Here is a 26,712-nt window from a genome sequence, read left to right on the forward strand (position 1 = left end):
TCATTTTATATATATATATATATATATATATATATATATATAATGTATAGTGAATTGAGTTCAAAACATGCACCCCAAACAATGTTATGCAAGACAGTTAAGAATATATAAACAATACTTGAGGATATATCAACAGTAAGTCAGAACAGGTATCTGTGGAGAGGAAGATGGAAACGAGTACGTCATAAAAGAAAAAGGGGGGAAACAAGGAAGTGGGAAGGAGGGAGGGAGAGAGGGGCAGCTACAGTGACCAGGAGCAGACAGGCAGTAACTTGAGAATCACGAAGAGCCAAACTGTGCTCACAGTCCAGACAGTCCCCAAAAGGAGCCAGTTATAGCATGCTCCCGTAAACAGTGGTCAGCTCAAGTATTTGTGCTTGGCCTCAGGTCTTAGCCATTTCAGAAGGAGCTGAGACTCCTCTACAGAAAGCCCTCATCTCCTGGACCACTGTGGCAATGCTTCTGGCTTAAGTACCAGGGAGAGGCCTGGTACCCATGTTTGGTAACTCTCCCTTGCACTTTCTGTTAGTCCCAGAGCTGAATACCACAGAGACCACTGAGCTAGGTTACCCACAGCACACAGCAAGCATGTGCCACATGCCCTTGCCTCCCCAGATGCAAAGATGAAACAGCTTTCCTCCCTTCCTCTCATACACCTTTAGGTTATCAGCTCAATTCTGCAGAGTGCATGGATACCCGCTTGAAAAGGGTGGTCCCTGACCACTACTGCCATTACTACCCAGAAAACGTGAAGCCCAAACCAAAGTTGAAGGAGTGCAGCATGGACCCTTGCCCATCCAGGTTGGTGCACCCGCCCGTGCTTTTTTTATTTCTACTTTTTATTTATTTTAAAAAATAATTTATTCACATTACATCCTGACTGTTATCCCCTCACTTGTATCTTCCCGTTCCTCCCTTCCTCTCTTTCTCTCCCTGTTCCCCTCCACTAGACCTGTGACAGAAGGGGACCTCTTTCCCTACCATATGACCACAGCCTATCAGGTCCCATCTGGATAGCCTGTTTCCCCTTCCTCTGAGTGCCACCAGGTCTCCCTACCAAGGGGAAGTGGTCAAACAGGGGCCACCAGAATTCATGTCAGAGGCAGTCCCTGCTCTCCCCCACAACCATGGAGAATGAGCTGTCCATTGGCTAGATCTGAGTGGGGGGGGTCTAGGTTTACTATGTACATTGTCCTTGGTTGGTAGAGCAGTTTGTGCAGCGCCCCTCCCCTCGCCCCAGCGGGTCCAGATCTGTCAGACTTGAGGATCTTCTTGTGGGGTTCCTGGGCCCTCTGAATCCTGCTATCTCCCCATTCTTCCATGCCACTCTCTCCTGGAGTCCAATAGTGAGTCCCAGCATCTGTCCTGACCCCTCCTGAGTTAAGACTCAGAGGACATCCATGTTGCTGCCCATGCTTTTCAGAGAACCAAGTCGACTCCAATTGGGACCCAGTGATTCTTTCAGGGTGATATGCTTCCAGCTCCTGACTTTTGAGCACGTCTCGTGGCAGATCACATTCATAACCACAGCTAATAGGAACTAAGACACTTTCGCTGATCTGGTTCCTCAGGCTAGCTCTCTCTCGTCATGAGATTATGTACATATAAGATCTTTATTAACGAAGAAGTTCTAGCACATACATATATTAAAGATACATACATATGTGGATCTGCCAGAATCCCATGCATAGTATGTCAGTCAGTCACAAATATTTCCCACCCACTTTAAACTGGGTCACCAATTAGTACATGTTGGCTTTTGAAGTGTTCACATCTAACTCCATATAGATAATATACTGTGCAAAGAAGCAAGCAGTTTTCGTGCCAAAGCAGAAAAGCTATGCAGAAATTGTCCTACTGTATAATTTAGTGCCTGCTGACTAGGATTGTCCAGGCAAGTTTCCTGGCTTTCCTACAGCATCTTAAAATATCAGCCCAATATCACTCCCCTGAGTCCTCCAGCTGGCCACGCCCACAGCAGGCAAGTGGGCAAAGCAGTCTTGTCTTCCTGTCACATTTCCTGTCACTGTACTACCTATCTCCTGTAATTTCTGGTTAGACATCATTATTAACAAAGGCCTTTTAAAAGGGCAGAGTCTGGGAAGCAGAGTGGTTCTCTTAAGAGTCTGCCCACAATGATGTGTTCATAGTACCACCGTATTGTAGTAGTGATGCTTAAAATGAAATAACAGACTTACCTAGATGAAGAGACTGTTTCATTGGTTCATATGAATTCTTTTTATATTCTTATATTCAACTAGAGATGACTTGCATGAATGTTTCTCTTGAAAACTGTAGAGATGCTGTGTGAATTTTGTGGTTCAGTGGCTGATGAACCATTTTGGCAATTTCAGTTTTCAATGTGAAAGGTTTCTGTCTTACGAGATAGCAAATATGTATTAGCCAATTGACAAATATGTTAGCTGAATTAGAAATTAGATTTTCACAGTGAAGATGTGTTAGTGAATAACCACACTAGTGGATGGATTTAGAAAGTTATTCTCACCCTGGGTTCCTTTGCAGTGATGGATTTAAAGAGATTATGCCCTATGACCACTTCCAACCTCTCCCTCGGTGAGTTAAATATTTCTTTCCTTTTATAACGGATTCTAAGAGACCTTTTGTGGGTTTTTTTTTGTTGTTGTTTGTTTGTCCCTTTTATAAAGTGAAAAGTCAACAGGCTCAATGATGAGAAAGATCTGTCTAAGAATTAAATGGAACAAGCTGCCATTGAAAGGTTGTATGAAGGAGGCTGTGTCATTGAGGACATCAAGTTCATCTTGAACACTGGGTACAAAAAAAAAAAAGCTAGATTAAGCCTGTGACCCTTCAATACAACTCCTCATGTTGTGGTGATCCACAGCCATAAAATAACTTTTGTTGCTACTTCATAACTGTAATTTTGCTAGTTATTAATCTAATGTAAATATCTGATGTATGAGCTATCCAATATGCTAGCCCTGTGAAAGGGTAGTTTGAACTCAGAGGGGTTGTGAGCCACAGGCTAAGAATCACTGATCTAGAGTTGTTTATTAGAAACTTGAATCCTCTTTGCTAGCGAGATGATTAACATTCTTTCTTTCTTTCCTTCCTCCCTCCCTCTCTCCCTTCCTTCCTTTGTTTTTTTCCTTGCTATTTAATTTGAAACAGGATGTTATATGGTCCAGGCTAGACTCAGCCTCTATATAGCTGAGGTTACCCTCAAATGCAAGATGTAACATCATGCCTGGCTAGTATGGTTCTTTTGGCTTTGACTTTCTAGAATCCTCAGTAATGTGGTCCATTAGTATTTTATAATTGAGAGACGATTTTAAGCCCCTCTCATACTCTATATTCTAATTTACCTAATCTTCATAATGGGCCCTTGAAGGATAACTAAGGTGGGTGTATTATTCCTGTCATATAGAAAACTCATGTTCAGAGAGAAGGTGAATTCCTTATAACCATAGTTGAAATTAAAGTCCCAGGAGATTCAAGGCTCGTGATCTTTCAGTGGAATCATGACTTGATACAACGAAGTCGTCCTTTTAAAAAACCCCTTGCATGCTTGAAACAAGAGAGCATTCATCAAATAAATAATGTAAATTTCTTTGTTTGCTTTTGAGCTGGGAACATAATCCGTGGACTGCATGTTCAGTGTCCTGTGGAGGAGGGATTCAGAGGCGGAGCTTCGTGTGTGTGGAGGAATCTATGCATGCAGAGATACTGCAAGTGGAAGAATGGAAGTGCATGTATGCACCGAAGCCCAAGGTGATGCAAACTTGCAACCTGTTTGATTGCCCCAAGTGGATTGCCATGGAGTGGTCTCAGGTAAGATTGGTCAACATGCCACTTTTATTGAAGCTGAGATTTGAGTGACAGTTTGCTGTGTGTCTGAAACAATCCAGGGCATCATGATTTAGAAAAGTTGTGTGTCAGGGGCTGAGGAGACAGTTCAGTGCGTAAAATACTTGCCATGCAAGCATGAGGGCCAGAATTCACATCCACAGACCCCTCTTTAAAAAGCAAGGCAGTCCTAACGGCCACCTGCAATCCCAGCACTCGAGAAGGAGAGAGGGGATCCCAGAGGCAAGCTAGACAGACAGACAGCCTGAAGCACTGAGCTCTGCCTTCTGGGAGGGAGACCCTGCCTCAGTAGATGAAATGGAAAGTGATCAAAGGCAATACTCTATGTCAGCTTTGTGCTTCTACATACATGTGCACATGCACACACATAAACCTTCACACGCAAACATGCATGCACACATACATATCACACACACAAAACAGAAACATATATATATATATGTGTGTTTATATATATATACGGACAACGGAAGAGAGGTCACAAGGTGAGAGGTCACCTTAACGCAAGTAAGGATTACTACGATTGTGGACTGTAGTACATGTGGAAGGAGCAGATGCCAAAGCCATTAGTCGGGGAGTCATTGTTGCCAATGTAACGCTTAACCCACTTTGAAGATAGTAGGTTCTGAGCAAGCAAGAGCTTAGAGACAACACAGCTGTGGCAGATGGCCAAGAGGATACTGTCCAGCAAAGGTAAGCAATGAAATAGTGTAACTAGAAGTTGAAAAAGACACTGTTGTGTCTGGAAAACACTGTTCTGTTGTAGTCATTTGCCATGTCTTAAAGTCTTTCTGGTCCTTGTTCGCAATGATGCCTGAGCCTTGGGGGAAGGAGGGAGGGATGCTGCAGACATCTCCTTTAGTGCTGAGCACTCAAGAGCCACCTTTTCTCTGTGCCCTGACCACTTGTGGATCTCTGTGCCAATCATCATGTACTATAGAAAGAAGCTTCTCTGATGAGGGGAGAGAGATCCACTACCTATAGGCATAATGTTAAGTTATTAAGACACATTGGGGCTAGCCTGGTGGTGGTGGTGCACACCTTTAATCCCAGCAGTGAGGAGACAGAGGCAGGTGGATATCTGAGGTTGAGGCCAGCCTGGTCTACAGAGAGAGTTCCAAAACAGCCAAGGCCACACGGAGAAACCTCATCTCAAAAAACAAAGACAAAACAACAACAAAAAGATAGCACAGAGCAGGTGCACACATGAACTCACGCCAGTGTGACAGCATGGATAGAGACATGTACACTTAAGCTAGACAAGATTCCAGCATGGGGTGGGGAGACGGTCATGGAGTTTTCTTTAAGCATGTGGGTCTAACGTGCTCCAGAGGATGGTCACACACCCAACAATGTGGGCAGCACTCATTGCGCCTGTGGGGGGCGGGGTGGCTTTAAAAAATGAGGCCCCCAAGTTGGATGGGTCTAGAAGGTGGAAGGTGATCTGGCAGGAGTTGGTAGGAGAGAGGGATTATACTCAAACTACAGGATATGAGAGTCTCAACGGCCTGACAAAAATAGGTATTTGTTAGAGAGAGAGAGAGAGAGAGGGAGGGAGGGAGGGAGGGAGAGAGAGAGGGAGGGAGGGAGGGAGAGAGAGGGAGGGAGGGAAGGAGGGAGGGAGGGAGGGAGGCAGAGAGAGAGAGAGAGAGAGAGAGAGAGAGAGAGAGAGAGAGAGAGAGAGCCCTGATTTATATAGATGAAAGAGAGATCATGTTTCTAAGCCCTGGTTAAGTGAAGGTAGAAATGTTCACATTACATTAGAAATGCATCCTGATTCATAGTCAAGAAGTTGCACACCCTTTTGAGAGAAATTATATAGTTTAAGAGAGCCGAGCATCAGGAAGGTTCTAGAGACAGGTGCTTTCTTAGGAAACATGAAGGGAACATGAAAAAGTAGAGAAGAGGGAAAGGATCCTAGAGGTGTGAAAGAAGCTCATGTCAGATTAGCTCTCTGGAGAAAGGAGAGAGTTGGCTTCTAGAACAATCGAAACACAGATTACTTCAAGGTAAACAGCACAGGTGCCTGCACTAATCTGTTACTCTTAGTCTCTTAAGTTTCTAGAGAGGAAGGCATAATGAATTAAAGTTTATATAGCTCTTTTGGGTGGAACAATAATATGCATGCATTAATACAGATACTCAGCTGTGTAGTGTGTCAGCTGACATGCTGGAAATAGAGAGGGCGAGCCCCCGATTCACAAAGGCCTACAGACTAGTTCCACAGCCAGGCACGGAGACAGTTGGACTACAGTGGACCTCCGTGGTCGGTCATGAGTGGTGTGACTTCTGTGTGTGGTACTTTGGGGCCACAAGGCGAAGAGGTTCGCTCCATTTGAAGGGTCCAGGAATGCGTCAGGAAGGAGCTTTCGCTTGTAGTGGGATTGGAAGATGTATAAGTTGGCCGGAAGGAGAGCCACCTGGTCTGCCTTGGATATCTACTCTAAATGTCAGCCCGGAGAACTCCATCTGCACTTTTAGGGCGTTTGGTATCCACTCTGTTTGCATCCACATTTCCCCAAAAGAAGTTTGGAAAATGAGTTACCTCTTCTGTATTTAGGTTGACATACATTTTTTATGGTAAGCTTAAGCTCAAATAGTATCATTTCCAATGTGTGGTGAATGCTGACATTTAAAAATAAAGCTGCTACAGCATTTTTTAAAACCTATGCCCAGTGGAATCTAAATGTCATGACCATTTTTGTCCCTTCCATCTTTTATAAGTAGCAGGACTGAGCTCTGTAACTGCTTGATTTATGTAACTCTCCTCTCGAACTCACTTTTCAATCTACTCTTCTATGAAGCTCGATCTTTTTTTTTTCTCGATCTTAAAATAATGTATTTTTTATGTTTTAAAGCCTCTTATCGATCACACTGTTCTATTCTCCAAGAAAATGTAGACAGTAAATAAAACCATTTCTGTTTCCTTTAGCCAGAGGGTTCTAAATGTCAATGTTCTCTCAAATTCAGTTATTATTAAATTCCATTCTGGTGTCCAATCAAAACAACATAAATATATTTTAAATTACGATTTAAAAAGAAACAACATTGTACATAAAAAGTAAATTTTCATTTGAAATCAACCTTTCTGGAAAAGTGAAATGGGGCTCCAAGAGTCGTGCATATATATATTGACTGCTGGGATGAGATGTGGGTGAGGCAATCATTTTGTTGTTGGTTTTATAGTTCACGATATAAAGTTTTTCAGTGTCATATACAGACATATGCATTTCGAATTGATATTCAAAAGAGAGTGAGTCAACTTCTCAGAAGCAGGGTCTAGGTCAAACCATACCCTTCACTGCAGAATATGCCTCCTGCTGCTTTCACAAATGGCAGGGTGGGCTAGAGACGTAGCTCAGTGGGAGAGCACTCAACAGGGCTGGGTACAAAGCACCGAGAAACTCAGGAGAAAACACCCTGGGCTCTGGAGTGTGGCAGCGAGGAGTGTTGAGAGCGAGGATTCTTGGCCTTTCAAAAACTGTGGGAACTTGAACAGAGTTTCAGGTTGTGGCTTCACACATACGCTCGTGCATGTACACACATGAATGCACACACATATACTCATGCATGCAGACGTGTATGAGCACATATACACATGTATGCTCATATATATACACACACATATAAAATAGAAGGATGGTTATTTGCATAAAGGAAGGAGACTGGCAGGCAGGACATGGGAGAGGGTGATGGGAGTGAATGTGGGCCAAGTACCTGATACACTTGAATAAAAATGTCTTAAGGAAGGCCCCCACTTTGTGCAATCAACAGTGCCAGTAAAACATTTTAAAGCCTAACCACGTAAACAGGCACATATACTCAAATACATGCTATCAAAGAAGCACGTAGGCTCACATACGTACTATCAATACATCCAGATAAACTCAAAAGCCTTACTAGATTTTTCACATGACTTGAAAAGAGTTGATTTATAGGCAAGAGTAATTGTCAAATTATAAATAGATATTAATAATGCATTGGGATAAAATGCTAACAACGCAAAGTCCATGGAAAGTCAGGGGGAAAATAAAGCATGATGTTTCATGACTTTAACTTCCCAATACACCCAAGGCACTTTGTGTGTGTGTGTGTGTGTGTGTGTGTGTGTGTGTGTGTGAAGATTAAATATCAACGTTGTTAGGTGTCTTCCCCAATCACTCTCCATCTTACTTTGTGATCAAGTTTCTCTCACTGAACCTGGCGCTCACCGACTCAGGCTGGGTGAGGCTGGGTGGCCAGCAAGCCTCATGGATCTTCCTGTGTCTGCCTAATAGTACAGGGACCCTGCTGTGCCCAACTATTTACATGGGTACTGAGGACTCAAACTCGGCTCTTCACGCTTGCCAGGGCCTTTACTTGCCGAGCCTTCTCCTCCTCCTCTTTGGTAGTTTACTCATACCATGTGGCTGGATAATCCCCAACAGTCTCTTTCTATGACAACAACTCTGCAAGATCACTGTAGGCAGGACAGACAGCTTAATCCTCTGGAGTGGTTGCTTGAAGTGAGATTTCTTAGATTTATTGTTTGGAAGAATTTCTTTTGGTTTCACAAGTTGCTTTGGGTGATGTCTTATGAAAAGTTTAAGCTTTAGAAAGCCTGCATCAAGTTTCTTTCATACTTAATTCAGAGCACAGGAAATTCAGAACATTTGCTCTTTTTGAGCCTGTGCATTCATCCTAAATACCTTTGAACTAAAAATTATATGAGACTGGAGAGATTGCTCAGTGCTTAAGAGCACCAGTTGCTCCATAGGCACTGGGCACATGCAGAAAAGCATCCATGCACATAAAACAAAATAAAAATGAAAATAAATTAAAACTGAGAAAATTAGAATCGGGCTGTGTAAGGGAGGTCCCCAAAGCATAAGCATCTCAGAGAATCAGCGTCCATTTCCTTCTTCAGACAACGTATTATGTAGAGGTCTTTGTGCGTAATAGGCACGTAGATCCACAGCTCCCTTCGATGTTAAAAAACGGTGACTTTGTAGACCTTGTCTAGGTAAAGCTACTCACTGGCGTCTCCCACCTTTCCCCAAAGTGCACCGTGACGTGTGGCCGGGGGTTGCGCTACCGAGTGGTTCTGTGTATCAACCATCGTGGGGAGCACGTGGGGGGCTGCAACCCACAGATGAAGCTGCACATCAAAGAGGAGTGTGTCATCCCCGTCCCATGCTATAAGCCTAAAGGTAAGCTGGAGGTGTGTGGTGATTGAAATCGAATAGGGTTTTCCAGCTCTCGTTCAGTCCTGGGCAACTTCCAGCCCCACTTATTTCCTTATAGAGATGCTTTTGTTGGCAGGTTAGCAAGGGATCTTGCTAAGGACGCTGGACGTATGTGCTTTAGGATGTAAATCACACAGGGTGGTTCTCATCTGTCTAGTTTGTGTTCACATTTCATGGTGAACATAAAATTTTTTTTTCTTATGTGGTTCCTGCAATCAAGAGAAAGGAAGATGAGGAGGAGAAGAAAAAGGAGAGAGGGAATAAGGGAAAGAGGATCAATAAAGGAGGGCGAGTGAGGGAAAGTCCGCTGTTCTCATGCCAAGAATAGCTCTTCTCACCATTCTTTGTTCTCAAATTGTGTGGGTTCCTCTCTACTACAGTCTCCCTTGACAGAGAGGCACGATGACATTATCATGTGTCACAATGCATGGGATGAGAGGAATGTGTCACCCTGGGCCTGTGAGTGTCTTTTGAATTTCTCATTTGTTCCCTGTGGACAAGCAGCCATTCCTGACTAGCAAGTCTTGGAGTCACCTCTCAGATATTTGTTCCCTCTCCATGATGATTTTCCTATGCCTCTCCTTATGACAGATATCCTCTTAACATAGAAAAAGACAGCTGGAGAGCTGACTCACCAGGCCAAGGCACTTGCTACCAATCCTGACAGCCTGGTTTTGAAGCAGAAAACCATGACTCCTACAAATTGTCCTGTGACCTATGCATGGCTGCTGTGACGTGTGTGCATGCACACACAGACACACACATAAACACAGACACACACATAAACACATAGACGCACACACACACACCACTCCCCAAATAAATAAAAAAAAAATAAGTGTGATAAAAGGAACTGAGAAAAGATTGTTCTTGCCCCTTTGTAAAGACTCTTCCTTAGTCCTTCAGGGAGGATGGTAAAATTCACCCTCATGGAATCTCAGTTCCTAGATTATACAGATAGCTCCCACAGTTCATCAGTCCACACATCTGACTAAATCCATTGCATAGAAAGATCAGTGTTGCCATGGCAGGCATACACAGTCATAGATCGCCTTTGCTTATTGCATCTGTCATCAACAGGCTTCTATAGACATTTTCTCAGGGTCTCTAATCTCCCTGAAGTGGCTCCAAAGTTTTCACTTCCCTACTGGATTAGTTCTCTCCTCCTGTCATGGAAGCTTTGAAGGACAGAGGACAGAAGGGAGTAGCAACTGTCCCTTCTATGCCCACACAGAAGGTTTCCACTTGCCAGGTTAATGATGGAATTTGAGTAAACCTCACACGGAATCTCATCTTTCCACTTCATTGGCCTCTGTGATATTTGCTTTCCTCTATTAATTTATTAATTCAAGAGACAAGAAGAATTTGTGGCAAAAGAAAAACTATGATCTTGTTGGAATAAGAGCTTCAACACACAAAAAAGCAGAAAAGGGTGTTGATTTATTTAAGGCATTTGTATGTTTAACTTTTGGATGTTCAACCACATTCAGCTGTATCACAGAGATCACTTTGGTTGCATTTTGTAATGCTAAAAAAAAAAAAAAATAGCAGGAATTTTATTCATTCCAGAAGCGAATGTACTGTGCATTTGAAAAGTAAAACCTCAGTGTTAATGAACTCTGCAGCCAATAACAAGCATATAATCCAAGTCCTTAATGATTGATAATAATTAAGCTCACTGGTTTATTTTCCTTTTTTTTTTTTTCCCCTCAGAAAAAGGTCCAGTGGAAGCTAAATTACCTTGGCTAAAACAAGCACAAGAGCTAGAAGAGACCAGAATAGCCACAGAAGAACCAAAGTAAGTCCAGGGCCTTTTATGAGTGCAATCAGGGCACAGCCAGTTTACATGATATATGTCGTTTTTGTACTCATTGGAGTTCAGCGATACATTTAGTATCCAAATGACCTGGATTTACGGACTCCAGAGAGCCAGGGTTGGCTAGGAATTTTCCGCATTTCCCAATTCAGCAGTCCTACTTTGGCAGTATGTGTGAGAAGCATGGAAAAGATCGTGTTCTCTAACGCAAAGCAGACCCCTGCTCTCTTGCAGGGACAAGTGGGGATAGTTCCTGGATGTGCACATGTGGTTTAACTGAGGACCATCATAGAACTGTACAAATAAACCAATCATCCTGAGCTTACATCATGGCCAATCTCAGTAAAACTAATGATGCTGAAACACACCAGGGTGGCCTGAGATGAAGTCCCAGGGCTGGTGGGACACGGGGAAACAGAGAGGGTGTAGTACTGTGTGGATTAGAGCTTCGAACCACCACCAGACGCCATTGCTTAGCGACCTCACTGTTTAGTGTTGGCCTCTCATTTTCCTTTGTACAGAAAGGGCAGGATGGGCTTTACTCTCCAGGGCCCATCATAACTCAGGAAGCAGTAGCTACTGCTTGCATGCTATGTGGTGAGGCCCGCTTACAATGGTGTCAACAGACTTGCAGAATCAAGCACAAATCAAAGGAGCATTCTTGAGGCCGAGAGAGACTCATAGAGAGGAGAAGGAAGCAAAGAGACTCTGCGACGTCTGGCCCACGCGTCCATCAGAACAGCAGCCCCCGTGATAGGCTGGAGTAATTGGACAGGACAGCTGATCCCACAGTGGGCAGTTGAGTCTGGAGTGCTGACAAGCTAGCTGCAAAGAGAGCAATTCACAGATGGGACAGGAAGGAGGATCTCAACAGCCATCTGGCTCATTTCCCTGGGACGTCAACTCCAAACGGCTTCTTTTTTACAAATAAAGAGTATTGAATGGAAAGGCAAGGCCTGTAGTTCATAATGGCGGTTCTCAGCTCCAATTCTCACAGCGCCATATGCCTGTTTCCCATTCCACGGCACCCTGGGACTCTTCTTTATAACCACTCAACGCCTTCAGCAGTGGGCGGAGGTCACTGCACTGAGGCACAGCTCACTGTGGTTGAACAACACAATTACTTTATTGTAACTCAAGTTGCTTCTAGCCCCGTCCCCCACTACCACATTTGAACTGATATTTTTCTCCTCTTGATCCAAAACATAGCTCCTTCTAGTGTCCGCTCTCTGAAACAGATGAGTCTATGCTACATCCCTTGCCTTCCTAACGTTGGAGAAAGCGGTCACAGGTCCTAAGAACTTGTTTCCCCACCCCCTACCCCCAAGTCCATCATTCTTAGCATCTCAGCACTTTTCACATGCAGTGGTTTTCAGGGCCCTTACCAATCTGTTCCTCTTGTCTGCATGCCCCCGTCTGTCCCTCACGAGCGTGATCCAGGCCAACGGTGAGCCTAGAGGAGCACGGGTTTTACTTGTGCCCCTGGGATGCAGGCTGAGAGCACTGGCATGTCATAACTCAGCCTTGGCCAGATGCTTCCCCATGGGCAGGCCTGACTCCTGGGGATGGAGTCACGGATGGACCTGTGGATGCTACCAGTGAATTCTGAGTAAAGAAGTGGTGTTTGCGTGGGATCCTTAGCACACCGACCCACATACAGCAGGCTGGCACTGCTCTCGGCCTTCTTTCTTAGCCTTCCCTTTCCATCAGAGCTACACTCCACTTGACTGGTTTAAGTGTTTTTATTATATAAAGTTCCAGACCTACACAGAAGGGCAACACAGTGAATCCGTAGCGAGCACCTCAAAGCCATACTTGGTTTCTCTACACCTTCAGTACTCTGCTTGCCCCAATAGTGCTGCCCCACCCCACTGACCAAACACAGTGCAGCACATCGGAGAATTCTTGCAGGCTTCAGTTTTTCTCTCTCTAAAAGGGAAACAAGCTTTAAAAAAAGAATGTCCTCAGGTCACTTCCATCTAGCTCAAATGGGCTATGTTTAAGATATAATTATAAAGTGAGGTCTGGTGGCTCACATCTAGAATTGTAGCACTCAGGAAGCTGAAGCAGGAGGATAGCCATGAGTTTGAGGCCAGCCTGGACTACATAGTGAGTTCCAAAGCCATTCTGAGCTACAGTGTGAGACTCTGTTTCAAAAATCTAGAGACAAACAAACGAACAAAAGTTGTAATAAACTCTGAGCCAGGCATATTGGAAGTGGGGTATCGCCATTTTCTTTTCCTTTACAATAGTAATGTATTTTTCCTCTTCCTGTGCTATTACAGTCATACCACAGGGCTTGGCTCTTTAACCATTTGAAAACATACAGTTCAGCGACACTAAGAAGATTCACGGTGCTGCCCGACCTGTCCAGAGTGTTTTCACCATTCTTGGCATGAACTCTGTGTCTACTGGGCAGTCCCAGTTACCTACCTGGCCCCAGACTCTGATCATTTCTATTCTACTTTTTGTCTAGGAGTTCTATCAGGAGTATCTTGTTACTTCCGCTGGCCTTGAACTCGTGATCCTCTCTGCTCCGCAAGTGTTGCTGTAGTCGGCATCACCTGCATTTTAAACAAACATTCCAGGCTCCTCCAAGGGGTAGGTGGTGTGCCCTGGTTAGGTTTTTGTCAACTGGACACAAGCTAGAGTCATCTGGGAAGATGGGACCTCAATTGAGAAAAATGTCCCCATCAGACTGGTATGTGGGCAAGCCTGTGTGGCACTTTCTTGATTTTTTTTTTAATTTATGTGGGAGGGCTCAGCCTAGTAGAGGGCAGTGCTAACCCTGGATGGTTGTATAAAGACACAAGCTGGGTAAGCTATGAGAAGCATGCCAGTAAACAGCGTTCCTTCAGAGGCTCTGCTTCCGTTTCCGCCTCCGGATTCCTGCACTGCTTGGGTTCCTGCCTTGTCCCTCAGTGACAAGACTGGGACTGGGACATGGAAACTCAAACCCTTTCCTTCCCAAGTATCTTTTCGGTCCTGGTGTGTTTTCACTGAGATCGAAAACAAACCAGAGCAGGCCGTGGATGCAAATTTTGGCACTAACAGGACAGGCAGCCCCTCAGGTGTCCCTTTAAAGTTCAGGAAACACTGTTTATAGTAATGAATTAGGAGACCATAACAGTGGCTGTGCTATAGTGGGTCCCCCCGCCCCCGTGTCTTTTCCAAGCCTTATCTGACTGAGATGGGGGTCCCCCTTCTCTCAACCACAGAGCAAAGGTCACGTGCTCTTCGTTTCTAAAGATACTCTCTGTGTTCTCCCGGCTTTGTGAAACCCTGAGCTGCCTGCACGGGTGGGCTGCCTGGCCCCTACCTACCACTCTCCTCATCTGAGGGTCTCGATGCAATCCTCCTGTAAGACTCTCGTTCACACTGCCTGGCATTTACTGGCCTGTTCTTGCTCGGTGCGAAGTTCTTTGGTTCCCTGCCACTTCTGATTCCAGTCGTGCCCTCCGTTTCCAAACAAACCCGCCACGTATCTCAGCCTCCAGCTCCCTCGCCTACCGCCACCGTCTTTTGTGGTCTGGGATGCTTGCTTGTTGACAATGACTGAAAGGATGATCCCAGCTGTAGTTCACTTCCCTCAAGGAAAGCCTGCCAAGCCAGCCGGGAGAAGATAAATACTCCCACCCCTGTGGTCTACCGAGGGTGAGCTCTGAATACACACAGAGTGTGGCTGTTCAAAGGCTTTTGTTTTTCATTAGGAAAACAAAAAGCTGGAGTTTGTAAAGCGAAGCCAAGGGAACTGGTGATCTGACCTTCTTGGTTGTCAGCCGGGGAGTGTGTTCTCTCAGATGGTATGGCTATTGCTTTGTCATTTGTCACCTCTCTTTTAAGGTCCACCCTGGAGCCTTCTGTACTTCTATGGGATTCCCAACATTTCATCAGGGTTTTTTTGTTGTTGTTGTTGGTGGTGGTGGTGGTGGTTTTTTGATTGTTTTTTTTTAACCTAGTTCCCATTTTTCATATATGAATATGGAAGAATCAGAACAGACTGAGGCACTGCATGTTTTATTCACTGCTATTTTGGCTTCTCTGTGAGTGGAAATTGTATTTGCTAAACCTGAGTCAGGCTGTTTCAGGAATATGCTTTTCTAACCACAGCCAGCGCTGAGGCCTTCTTTTAAAGGGAAGATCGCATTCCAAGTGTGCTGTGGGGAGTATTTAATCCCTGCAAATGTCCCAGAAGGGTGTTGTTATTGCCTTCATTTGAGGGCCATGTAAGCCAACGTACCAAAAGACCCAGGACTGGCCCAGTATCTCAGAGAGTGTCAGTGATGGACAGAGAGATTTGATGGCCTGTCATAGCAGTTGGGCCCCTCTAGTCCATATCTATAAATTACAAAATAATCCAAACTCTGAGAGTGTATAAGCAGCAATATGACACCTGATGACCTATGATGGGCTGCAGTCAAAATTCAGACACACTTAAAACTATGTGCTATAACCTTCAGGTTTAATGCAGAAGACAGGACTAATGACATCAATTAATGTTGTGTTCAGACCTGGGCCCTTTCCTCAGGATATTTCATAATGTATATAAAGATATTCTGAAATTTAAAAAAAAAATATTCAGAATCTGAGGAACTTCTGATGCCAAGTATTTTGGGTACGGAGGCTCGGCTTGCACTAGGGGAAGAGCTTCTGTCTCCTGTCACCTCACAGGAATTCAGGTTCCTTCCATCCTAAGTGATTGCACTGTGGAACTCTTAAGTGTACATTGGGGAATTGTTGGGTGTCAGGGATGGCTTCCTGAGAAGGATGACTTGGTGAATTGAGATCTAGATGTCCCAAAAGTGTCAGAGGCGCCATGTGGCAGATACGTGGAACATGGATATGTGTCGGGTGGTTGGCCCATGTTTTCTGCATGTTGAAGATCTTTGTCTATAGAGAAAAGCCTGCAGGATTGAGGGGGTTGGTACTGGAAGAAGGGAACAGATGTTGGTGGTAGCATAGACTCGGGAAAGATGGTAGACGTTTTCTGGAGTCCGAAGCAGTTGAAGGGAATTGACCAGGAAAACAGCATAACCATTACTGTTCTCATGGTAAAGATCTCTGGTTGTGTGCATTTGCTTCTAGTTAATTCCCCATGATAAACCAAAGTGGAGCAAATCTCAAATAACGTGTCTCTCATTACCTTCTTAGGACATCCCTGCTGGGGTGAGATTTGTGGACCAGAAGACAGGCTTGTTAAAAGTGTTCCTGCTGTCAAGTGTCCTTTCAGAAACCCAATGTCCCCTCCCCTCAGCACTAGAAACACTGACTCTCACATTTGGTTAGCACTGGGAAATCATCTTTGAAGAAAATATTCTTTTTTGTTTATTATTTTCTGTACTTTGGTTAATGGAGAGATTTACATTACCATGTGACCTGTGAAAATTAGTGTAACTTAATTTCTTTCAAGAAATTAAATAATTGCTGGAGCACAGTTGGATAGTTCAACATGCACCCACTTTGATGTTTAAATATCATTACCAAGTAAATGTTTCATTGCCAGTACCATATTAACTATTTCATCTTTTTGAAATACTTTTTTCAGATTTGCTTATGTGTTTGATTGTGTTTGCCTGCGTGCGTGTCTGTTGGTCACCTGTGCACCTGGTGCTCGAGGAGGCCAGAAGACTGTGTCTGATTCCCTGGCACTGGGGTTACAGATGGGGTTACAGAGTCACCATGTATATGTTGGGAACTGAATTTGGTCCTCTGCAAGACCTAGAGCTAAATTAGAATTAAATAAAATTGGAGGCTAGGAAGATGGCTCAACTGTTAAGTGCCCTGGCTTCTCTTCTAAATGATCCAGGTTCAAGTCCCAACACCCACACGCCAGCTCACAACTACCTGCAACTCCAGCACCAGGGCATATGATCCCCTCTTCTGGCATCTGTAGGCACTGCACGCATGTGGTACAGAACCATGTAGGTGAAACGCCATGCACATAAAATAAAAATAAAGGTAAATTTGTTTTTATAGAGCAATAAGTGCTTTTTAACTATTTAATCATCTCTCCAGCTCCCAATTTTAACTTTTTAACTCTGGTTTAAGAGTAGAATTCAGGGTTAGGCAATTATTCTACGGTTGTTTCTTCTTTTAAAGATGTTCTTGGCTGTTCTCCATCTCCCATAAATCTTTAGAGTTGTTTGGTGTCTTTTTGGCCCCCAGTTCTAACAACCTCAGAGACTGAGGTCCACATTTAGACAAGTTTAGGGGAGAACAACAGTTGTTATAGCTCGGAGTCTTGTGCTCCATGTTGGAAAGTCTTCTTAGATCTTTGTGGTCAGAATCTAGTCGACACTTCAATTTTTAAAATTAAATTTTATTTATTTATTAGTGTGCATGCATGGACACACACCCACATATATACACACATATATGTGGGTGTGGGTGTGTATATATATATATGTGTGCGTGTGTGCGTGTATGCGTGTGTGTGTGTGTGTGTGTGTGTGTGTGTGTGTGTGTGTGTGTGTGTATCTGCCATAGTACATGTGTGTGTGGGTCAGAAGACAGCTTCCAGAGGTCAGTTCTCTCCTTCCACCCTATGCTTCCTAGAAACTGAACTCAGGTTGAGTTGGGCTTGGCAGCAAGCATTTTTACCTGCTATGCCATCCTATCGGCCCCTTACCCAGCATCTCATAGTTTTAGCTATACTAGACCAACATATTTAGCATAAAATTTACATTTATAAGCTCACAGAATTATGGAAATAAGCTGGACACGGTGGTACACCTCTGTAATCCCAGTGCACTTAGGGAGGCAGAGGCGGGCAGATCTCTGTGAGTTAGAGGTCAGTCTGGTCTACAAAGCAAGTCCAGGATGGCCAAGGCTACACAGAGAATCCCTGTCTTGAGAAAACAAACAAAAATTATGGAAATGTTCTTATATTTCTAAGGCTTGGGTTTTCTCACTTATAAAATTAAGGAGGTAATATAACAATTATATTAAGTAATATATATAATACATTTAGTATAGGATCTGACAACTAACATTGTGTCAGCTGAAGTTTGTGGATATAGGGCATTTTACATTATATATCTATATTTCATATTTATACATGAATATACTTGTGATTTTAGTTTATTGATTTTTTTCCCCAAAAGTTTTCAGTTAACTTCATGTTTTGTAGCAATCAATTAAATTTCAAACCAGATACCCTGTCTATTGGGTTTATTCTTTGGTTAGAGAACAATTTGTTTGTTTGTTTGTTTGTTGAGACACGGTGTCAATTGGCAGAGTGAATGTACTATAAAGCCCAGGTTGGTCTCAAACTCACCATTCTCCTGCCTCCACCATCCAAATGCTGGTCTTATATATGTGTAACACCATGCCCAACCTCTGTTCATTTCTTCTTGATTGTTTTTACGCTTATTTTTTTGCCCTTTTATTTTATGTCTATATTAAATAGCCTTTTCTACCTTTATTACCTTTATTGACAGCTATTCTTTTATTGTTTTAGATATTTTCATATTTGTATATTTTCCCATATAATTAAAATTATAGTACTTCTCTAAAACAAACCCAGGCACTACTTATATTTCAATAATATTGACAAACAATATAGGCTTAATTTTTATAATTTATTTTTTGTGTATGTGTTTATGCCTGGGCACGCACTCATGTGCCACAACATGAGTGTGGAGGTCAGAGGACAACTTGCAGTTAAGTCTCTCCTTCTACCACAGGGGTCCCAGGAATTGAACTCAGGTCGTCAAGCTTCGCAGCAGGTGACTGTACTCACTGAGCCATCTTGCCAGCTCAATCAGGGCTATTTTAGAGTACAGATCCAGATTGTTCTGGAGCTCATGAAAGTTGTCTTCTACTATATTTATTTTTCTTTGTATTCTATCTCCTTTCTTCTTTGTCCCATAAGGTTATAAAATGGAAATCCCTATTTCCTTGTTGCTTGTTGGCTAAAGGTGTCTTCAGTTTCTAGAGACCACCTGCCTTCTGTGGCATGTGGCCTCTTTCCACCTTTGGGCCAGCAGCAAGAGCTGCTATTCTGCCTACAACTTTAGGCTTCAATGTTACATTTCTTTACATCACATCTTTCTAGAAGACAATACACCTTTCCAAGGTGCGTCTTTATTTTATTTTTGGAAAATGCTTTCTATTTCATGTTGCTGTCTAAATTCTCTTCAATATCAGATTACCTAAGTTCCCTCTTGCTATGACTCTAAAACAGCAGTTTTAATAATTGGTGTTAGGGATATAGCATGTAGGTGAGTCTTACCTGTTTGAAGTGAACCGTCAATGAGTGTTGACAGGTGCCCATGTCTGTAGCAGTGGAGTGGGAGGCAGAGGCAGCAATTATCCTCAGAGATGGATCCTCAAGTGAAGCAAGTCACTCTCTTTCACAGCAGACAAGAGTTTCAGTACAAGCTAGTTTGATGTGGAGCTGGAGGTTATTGAGGCGAGAGTTTAAGGTAGATGGAAGCTTGAGAGTTATTAGGTTGAGATGTTAATCCTCTGAGGGATGGAATAAGCCGCATCCCAGCATGGCTGCAGCTCACTCTGAGGGAGAGTCACTCAAGCATCTTAGCAGTCCTTGCCTACAGGATTTGGGAGCTCTTAGAAGCACACTGCTCAGTGGCTTTGAAACATTAACTCTAGTGGGACTCTAGATGAGAGAGTCATGGGAGAATGGCAAAGTAGAAGGATCCAGAGGGTCCTAGAAGCCTACAAGTAGAACATTATGATAGGCAGATTTGGGTACAGGGGTCCCGCTCAAACTAAGGCACCAGCCAAGGACAATACAGGTGGTAAACCTTAAACCCCTACCCAGATCTAGCCAATGGACAGAACACTCTCCACAGTAGAGTGGAGAGTGGGATATTACTTTCTCACATACTCTGGTGCCTCACCTTTGACCATGTCCCCTGGAGGGGGAGACCTGGTGGCACTCAGAGGAAGGACAGCAGGTTACCAAGAAGAGACTTGATACCCTATGAACATATACAGGGGGAGGTAATCCCCCTCAGGAACAGTCATAGGGGAGGGGAATAAGGGGAAAATGGGAGGGAGGGAAGAATGGGAGGATACAAGGGATGGGATAACCACTGAGATGTAACAAGAATAAATTAATAAAGGAGAAAAAAATTTAAAAAAAAGAAACATTAATGTGAGGACTCGCATCTCCGCATCTCAGCAGCAGCTTCTCACTTCTCTAGCACTGTAGCCAATGCACAGCGTTCTGCTTATAAAGTGATTCTGATTGTATTTATTTCAGTTATTACAGTGTGAAGTCAAATATCATAGCCTTAGGGGAAGTGTTATGATAAATAAACCTATTGACTAACATTACTCAGTTCAGAGTCTTCCAAGCCTAAGCTGCCACTGAATTCTTTCACCTATCACTTTATTTTCCTTTAAAAAAAAAAAACGTTGCTAATTTATTTGTGCATATGTGTAGGTTGATGCGCATGTGTGTATGCCTGCATTGGTGTGTCTGTGTGTGTTCAGTATGAGTATGCATATTGAAAAGTATGTGTGATGCTTAGAGGATAACTTTTGGGGGCTAAGGGGGCCCAGTACCTTGTTTGAGGCAGCGTCCCTTTTGTCTCTGACAGTATGCTGCATATTTCAGATTATTCTGGGTGAACTTCTGGGTGATTCTCCTTTCTCTGCTTTGCCATAGGAATGCTGGGGTTACAGTTTTCTGCCATCACATCCACCTTTGTACTTGGGTTCTGGGGATCAAGCTTGGGTTGTAAGGTTCACACAACGAGCACTTTTACTCACTAAACTTTCTTCCCATCCTCATTCTGCTAATGTATTAATATCTGACATATGAAGTATTGTTTCAGAGTATCTTATATATGCATGTCACTACTGAACCTATTTTTAATGAGTGCATACAAATATTAGAAACATTTCCTACAGAAGGCCAGAGAGTAAATATTTTAGGTTAGACAGAATAACTAATCTGCTTCAAACACTCAACTCTGCCCAGTAGCAGAAAAACACCCATAAATGAAAGGTTGGCAAATGAGTGTGGCTGTGTTCCTGGTATAATTTTTCATTCTAGACACTAAAATGTGGATTCCATTTAATTTCCATGTATCACAAAATAGTATCTTTGTTCACCACCAACAGTTCCAAGCTATAAAAATCATCTGTAGCTGATGAGCTCTTACAAGAACAGTTGCAGGGTAGATTTCGTTTGAGAGGCCCAGTCTGAAGACCTTTGCGACTTGGTGGGTAATAATTCAGGGTAAAGAATAAATGTTTCGCTCAAAGGTCAGTTTGTGCACTCACACCCATGTTCAAGAACATTCAGAAGGCCAGGTGTTTGTTAAACATGAAAGAACATTACAGCGTCACGTGCTTTGCAAACACATTTGCCTTACCCTGTAGTACTTACTCCTTCCATTACAAAGGAAAAGCTCACCAAAGATTGGCTGAATAGAGATAAGCAAAAACTACCCGTGTTTTAAATGAAATCACGTGATTATCTCTAAACGAGGGTTTATTTATCATGTCTTAAGAAATACTGTAATACTTTATACGGGTCTTAGCATTTGATTGTTGTGTGAAGGCAAAAGCGGTGTGTCCTTAACGAAGAGTTCTCTTTGTTGGTTGTAAGATTTTAAAGCATGCTAACTATGTCATTGACAGTCACCGTGTGTGACCCATCTCTTGGCTTCTGGTGTTGCCCAGGTTCATCCCGGGGCCCTGGTCGGCCTGCAGTACCACGTGTGGGCCCGGCATTCAGGTCCGTGATGTGAGGTGTCGGGTGCTCCTCACGTTCACACAGACGGAGACTGAGCTCCCTGAGGAGGAATGTGAAGGCCCCAAGCCAATCACCGAGCGACCCTGCCTCCTTGATGCCTGCGGTGACCAGAGCCCTGTTTCTCAAGAGCTGGGTGGCCCTCTCCAGGAGAACAGTGAGATGACTTACGACTGGGAATACGCTGGCTTTACCCCCTGCACTGCGACATGTTTGGGAGGTATTCAAGTCCCTTCCTAAAAGATAGATATGTGGCCCGTCGCTAAGGGTATGACCATGTCACCTAAGCCACATATGCAAATTAGAAAAAGTCTACAAGGTCGAGATTGGATTCATTTAATAGCAAAGCGATGCTTTTTCTTTCTTTCATACTTGGGAGTTATGATTATAGAGTGACTTAAAACTGTACCTTTGGCCTAAGATCAGCTTCACTGAGAGGGAACGAGGTTCACTGATTAATATGGAATAAGTTAGGAAATAGATGGGGTGAAGCAATCTTATGTAGACATCGGCGTCACCGAATGGAATTGCTTCTAGCTACTGCAATGGTGAATAAGACACAGCCTGAGAAAGCATTTCCGTTCATGCCTGGTGCTGGGCCAGCAACCAGAGCACACTTGCCCCCATGATGATAGCTGTGTGCATGGACAGGTGATGTGCAGAGCTAGGCTAGGCATAGGATGTAACCAGTGTATATGGCCAGGTTCTCCTAAGAGGAGAAAGTGGGCCTTGGAATCATTTAAGCATTGTAGGATTTTTTTTTTTTAAGTAATAAGGATTAGCAGGGAGCAGACATCCAAGAGCTGTTTTTTGTTTTGTTTTTGTTTGTTTGTTTGTTTGTTTGTCTACTTGCTTGTTTTAAGCTTTCTGCCTAAAGTGGAAGGACGCAAAGAACCAGCAAGGGGCTGGGAACATGGTTCAGCCAATAAAGTCTTGGCCAACAAGTGTGAGGACCTGCATTTGATCCCTAGCACTCACGTAAAACCAGGCATGATGGTGTGGCTGATGAGGACATGTGCATCCCGGGAATTCCTGGCCAACTAATTAGTGAACCCCAGGCCCGTGAGGCACCATGTTTCAGAAACAACGTGATGGTTCCTATGGAACAATACCCGAGGTTGATATTTGGCTTTCACAGGCATTTGTGCCTGTACATTCCATGCACACTCACGTACACACACACACACACACACACACACACACACACACACACACACACACACACACACACACACTTAATTTAAAAGAAAGCATAACCACCAGGAAAGATAGCTCTTTTACTAACAAGAAAAGTGCCCTGGTTTCTCCAGTGACCCTGGACTCCTGAACCCTGTCTTGTGACTCTTGACTCAGCTGCCTGTTGCTATGCAGTGGGCTTACTCCCTGATCACCTTCTGGTATCAATCCCTGAAGTAGGTCAGAAAACAAAAACTGCTGCCCACGAGCCAGTGGCTCATGCATCTGAGCCTTTGGCTGATGAGCTGACTCCACTCTTCCTGGAGTGTCTTGAGCTGGTGGCTTGGAGCGCCCTAGTAGGTCCTAGAACTCAAGGCCAACCATTGTGCCTCAAATCTTGAGACTGAATTCTCAATCCTCGCTCTCCAGTGTCCCTGGCCATCTCTACCTTCCTCGTCCCAGTCTCTGAACACATCATCCTTGAGCTCTGTTCTGTAACATTGCCATCTTGGCACTGAGCCCAGCGAAAGTGGCATGTGCCTTACTCCAGGCTACAGCAATGCTACTGTTTTGTGTGTGGTGCTGGCCTTATGTGATTTCTAGAGAGAGAATCCTTAGCCGAGTCAGGTGCAGTGTGGCATACCTGGAATCTCAGCACTTGGGAAGTCAGGACAAGGAGATTAGCAGTTCCAAGACCATCCGCAGCTAGTGAGTTTGAGGCCAGCCTGGGTTCCATGCAAGCCCTTAGCTGCCTCCATCTTTTTCTCCCTCTCACTCACTGCTCTGTTGTTCCTAGAAGTCCATTCCATCTTCCTAGGAACTTAGCCTTTCTGGTTTACTTGGGCCTGAAACACAAGCCATGCCCTTTACCTCCAGAGCACATAGCCTCAGCATCCCCCAGTGCTGTCATGTGTTTGCCCCAAACATAACTTCTCTCTGTCTAAGTTCAGGACCCCGGATGGATACCTCTTCTCACATGCCTTAAAAAACCTTAGCACTGGCGTGCTCTTGGCACATAGAAAGCAGCTTTTCTCCTGATGAGCCCTACAAGCAGTGAAGGAGAATAAAAGTTGCATCAGTTCATTCTGGGCTCATTTTAACATACTCCCTGAGGAGATGTGTTCCTGACACGGTACATTAACCATCACTGTTTTATTGTCTCCAAATCCCTTCAAATCTTGAGAAGCCTCAAGCTGTAGTTTTTAATGCAGCTAGTCTTGATATAATTGGTGACTTCCTGTCAAGCTCCAGTGAAGTTTATGATGCCCTTCATAAGGCCAAACAACCTTCAACGAGCCTTAACCTTTATCAGCCATGTTCACAGGTTCCTGAATCTATCTGTGTGTGACACTGAGTGATGTGCACAGTGCTAAGGTGTGGCACTATTCCCTGGACTTCTCTGGGTCCATAACATTCAGTTTCCTCTCTTCTCTTTGCCTGAAAGGTTGGAGTACTCTTCACTTAATCATATTAACGAATCTTTTCAATATAATCTCAGGTTCTCACATACACATATATCATGCACATATATCACAGTGTAACATATCACACACATATCCCAATGCAACATACCACACACATACCCCCCCACATACATATCTCACACACAAACACAACACACACCCCTTATTTGGGAAGGTGTGATATGAACTTGTCAACAACCCAAGTTCAAACTGATCTAAACTAACAGAAAAAAAGTATTTGTTCTTTGTTTTCTTATTTTGAGATGGGGCACTATTATGTAGCTCTAGCTGGCTTGGTACTCACTGTGTAGACCAGGCTGGCTTTAAATCCACAAACATCTGCCTGCTTCTGCCTCACAAGTGCTGGTATTAGATAAATGTGCTACATTTTATCATGCCTGCTATATTATTTCCTGATTAAGACTTTGAGAGTATATTTGTATATATGTGTGCATATAAATGTGGCCATGTTTGATGATTGTCTCATGATGTGATATCATGTAGCAATGTCACTCCTGTCTTGTTTGTGCAAGAACACTGTATGTTTTCACAAAAAGATTACCCAATAACATATTTCTTTGAATAGTTCCTCATATTGGCATATGACATGTGTGTGTATGTGTGTGTGTGTGTGTGTGTGTGTGTGTGTGTGTGTATGTAACTAAGAAATGACACATTTATCAAAATACTGCAGAAGCTGAATATGAGTGTGTGTGTGTGCGTGTTCAGACATGTGCACACGTGTGTGGCGGTACCTGTAGAGGCCCTAAGTGATGTCAAGAATCATTCTTGACATCAGGAGTCCACCTTATCCACTGAGGCAGAGTCTTTCAATCAAACCCAGAGCTCATGGATCTGGATTTAGCTAGTTTCCCCCAGGCAACTTGCTGTGGGGGATCCCAGCTCTCTGCCTTCTGAGGCTGGAATTCAGATGAGTGGCCACTGAGCAATTGCCTGGGCTTGGGGAGTCTAAACTCTGTGCATCAAGCAAATTATCTACTGAGCCATCTCCCCAGGCCAAATCTTTAGTTTTTAACCTACCACCCACTTCAGTCTTAATTTCTCTCTACGGATGCCGTTTACTTGGCCTCCCAGGCTGTTGTGGACTTGGATGGAGGCACATCACACCCTTGTGTGGTGGGAGGCAGTTCTGCTAATGGAAGAAGCATCACTAATTACAGGAACAGTGCAGGGGAGCTCCAGCCACGATGGAATGGTTTCATGTGCAACTGGATTCATCAGTGGCGGTGATGTAGAGGAAACAATGATCTTTAGCAGAGGATGTAGTTTTCCCTTAGAAAAACCGTTGTGCATGCTGGGAAGCAGCACCGCAACTGTGGAGGCGCACCCAGCTTTGAGTTCCTTAGGAAGCAGCTGGTTCTGAGTATGGGCTGCTCCTAAACGTTTCCAGGTGAGTAGACGTTGGCGGAGAGAGTAGAGAGGTTGGGTTTAGAGTGGGAATGAAGGGGTATTAAGGCCTTGGGATTGAGGGCGTACTTAGTAGATGGTTTCTGATGTAGTCAACAAGGCAACATGTGCTGACGTAAAGACCCTGCTTGCTTTCTTTGCATGGTAAGTTATTCTGCATATGTGTGGTTTCTCTTTCCACCTTCCAGGCCATCAAGAGGCCATAGCTGTATGCTTACATATCCAGACCCAGCAGACGGTCAATGACAGCCTGTGTGACATGCTTCATCGTCCTCCCGCAATGAGTCAGGCCTGTAACACAGAGCCCTGCCCGCCCAGGTATGTGCCCCCTTATGCAGCTAGGCTAGAAATGCTCTCTGGACAGTAATGCCCTCTTTCAAAGAGAACCGCACCATGGATAGAGATGCAGAGACTCTTCGAAGCAGATCAGCCAAGCCATTCAGAACTCTCTCATCTGCTCAAATTATGCTGTGGCCCCAGTTTCTTCGGGGTACATTCAAGGGCAATTAAGGTGGGCAGAATTCCTCTTAAGCCTTTCATTTGCATCAAACATCAGTGGACATAAACTATCCTGCTATTATAGAAATCAGCCAGTGTGTTCCCTTCTTCCTCCTGAGGCTCTTTTATACTCTACTGTATTTGGATTACTTAGGCCTCAACCTTCCTTCCAACCTCCCAACCCTGAGTAGGAGAAAGAAGGTTAATGGGGAGAGGGGCCCCCTTTACTTCTCCTGGATGTTTAGGGTTAATTTGGTTCTTTGGGGGCCATACCCATCTCCAACAATGACAACAGCAGACACAGTGGGCCGTCTCCTCCAAGCCACTGTATCCCAAAGCATTTCTCTCTGTCTGTTTGCTTCCAACTGCATTACTGTCCATCTCTGGTCTCTTACAACTGCTACATGCCACACACCAACACTGCAGGTCATGACAGTGTGTGTGTATGTGTGTGTGTGTGTGTGTGTGTGTGTGTGTATGTGTGCGCGCGTGCGCTCTTATTTATATCCTCAGGGCCCTAGACCACGCCCC

At 44.0% G+C, this 26,712-nt stretch overlaps 1 protein-coding gene across 3 annotated transcripts in view; it reads left to right on the forward strand.

Moving 5' to 3' along the window:
• ADAMTSL3 (ADAMTS like 3) overlaps positions 1-26,712 on the forward strand; it is a 275,111-nt gene that overhangs the window by 175,399 nt on the left and 73,000 nt on the right. For all 3 annotated transcript variants that reach the window (XM_084756348.1, XM_084756347.1, XM_084756349.1), the window contains 7 exons: positions 663-801; positions 2,524-2,574; positions 3,606-3,810; positions 8,888-9,035; positions 10,785-10,869; positions 21,547-21,836; positions 25,872-26,001. In XM_084756348.1, the coding sequence (XP_084612474.1) occupies positions 663-801; positions 2,524-2,574; positions 3,606-3,810; positions 8,888-9,035; positions 10,785-10,869; positions 21,547-21,836; positions 25,872-26,001 (1,048 nt within the window). The remainder of the gene's footprint in view (positions 1-662; positions 802-2,523; positions 2,575-3,605; positions 3,811-8,887; positions 9,036-10,784; positions 10,870-21,546; positions 21,837-25,871; positions 26,002-26,712) is intronic.

The sequence above is a fragment of the Acomys minous genome (assembly GCF_964271855.1).
Source record: "Acomys minous genome assembly, chromosome: 2".
NCBI lineage: Eukaryota > Metazoa > Chordata > Mammalia > Rodentia > Muridae > Acomys > Acomys minous.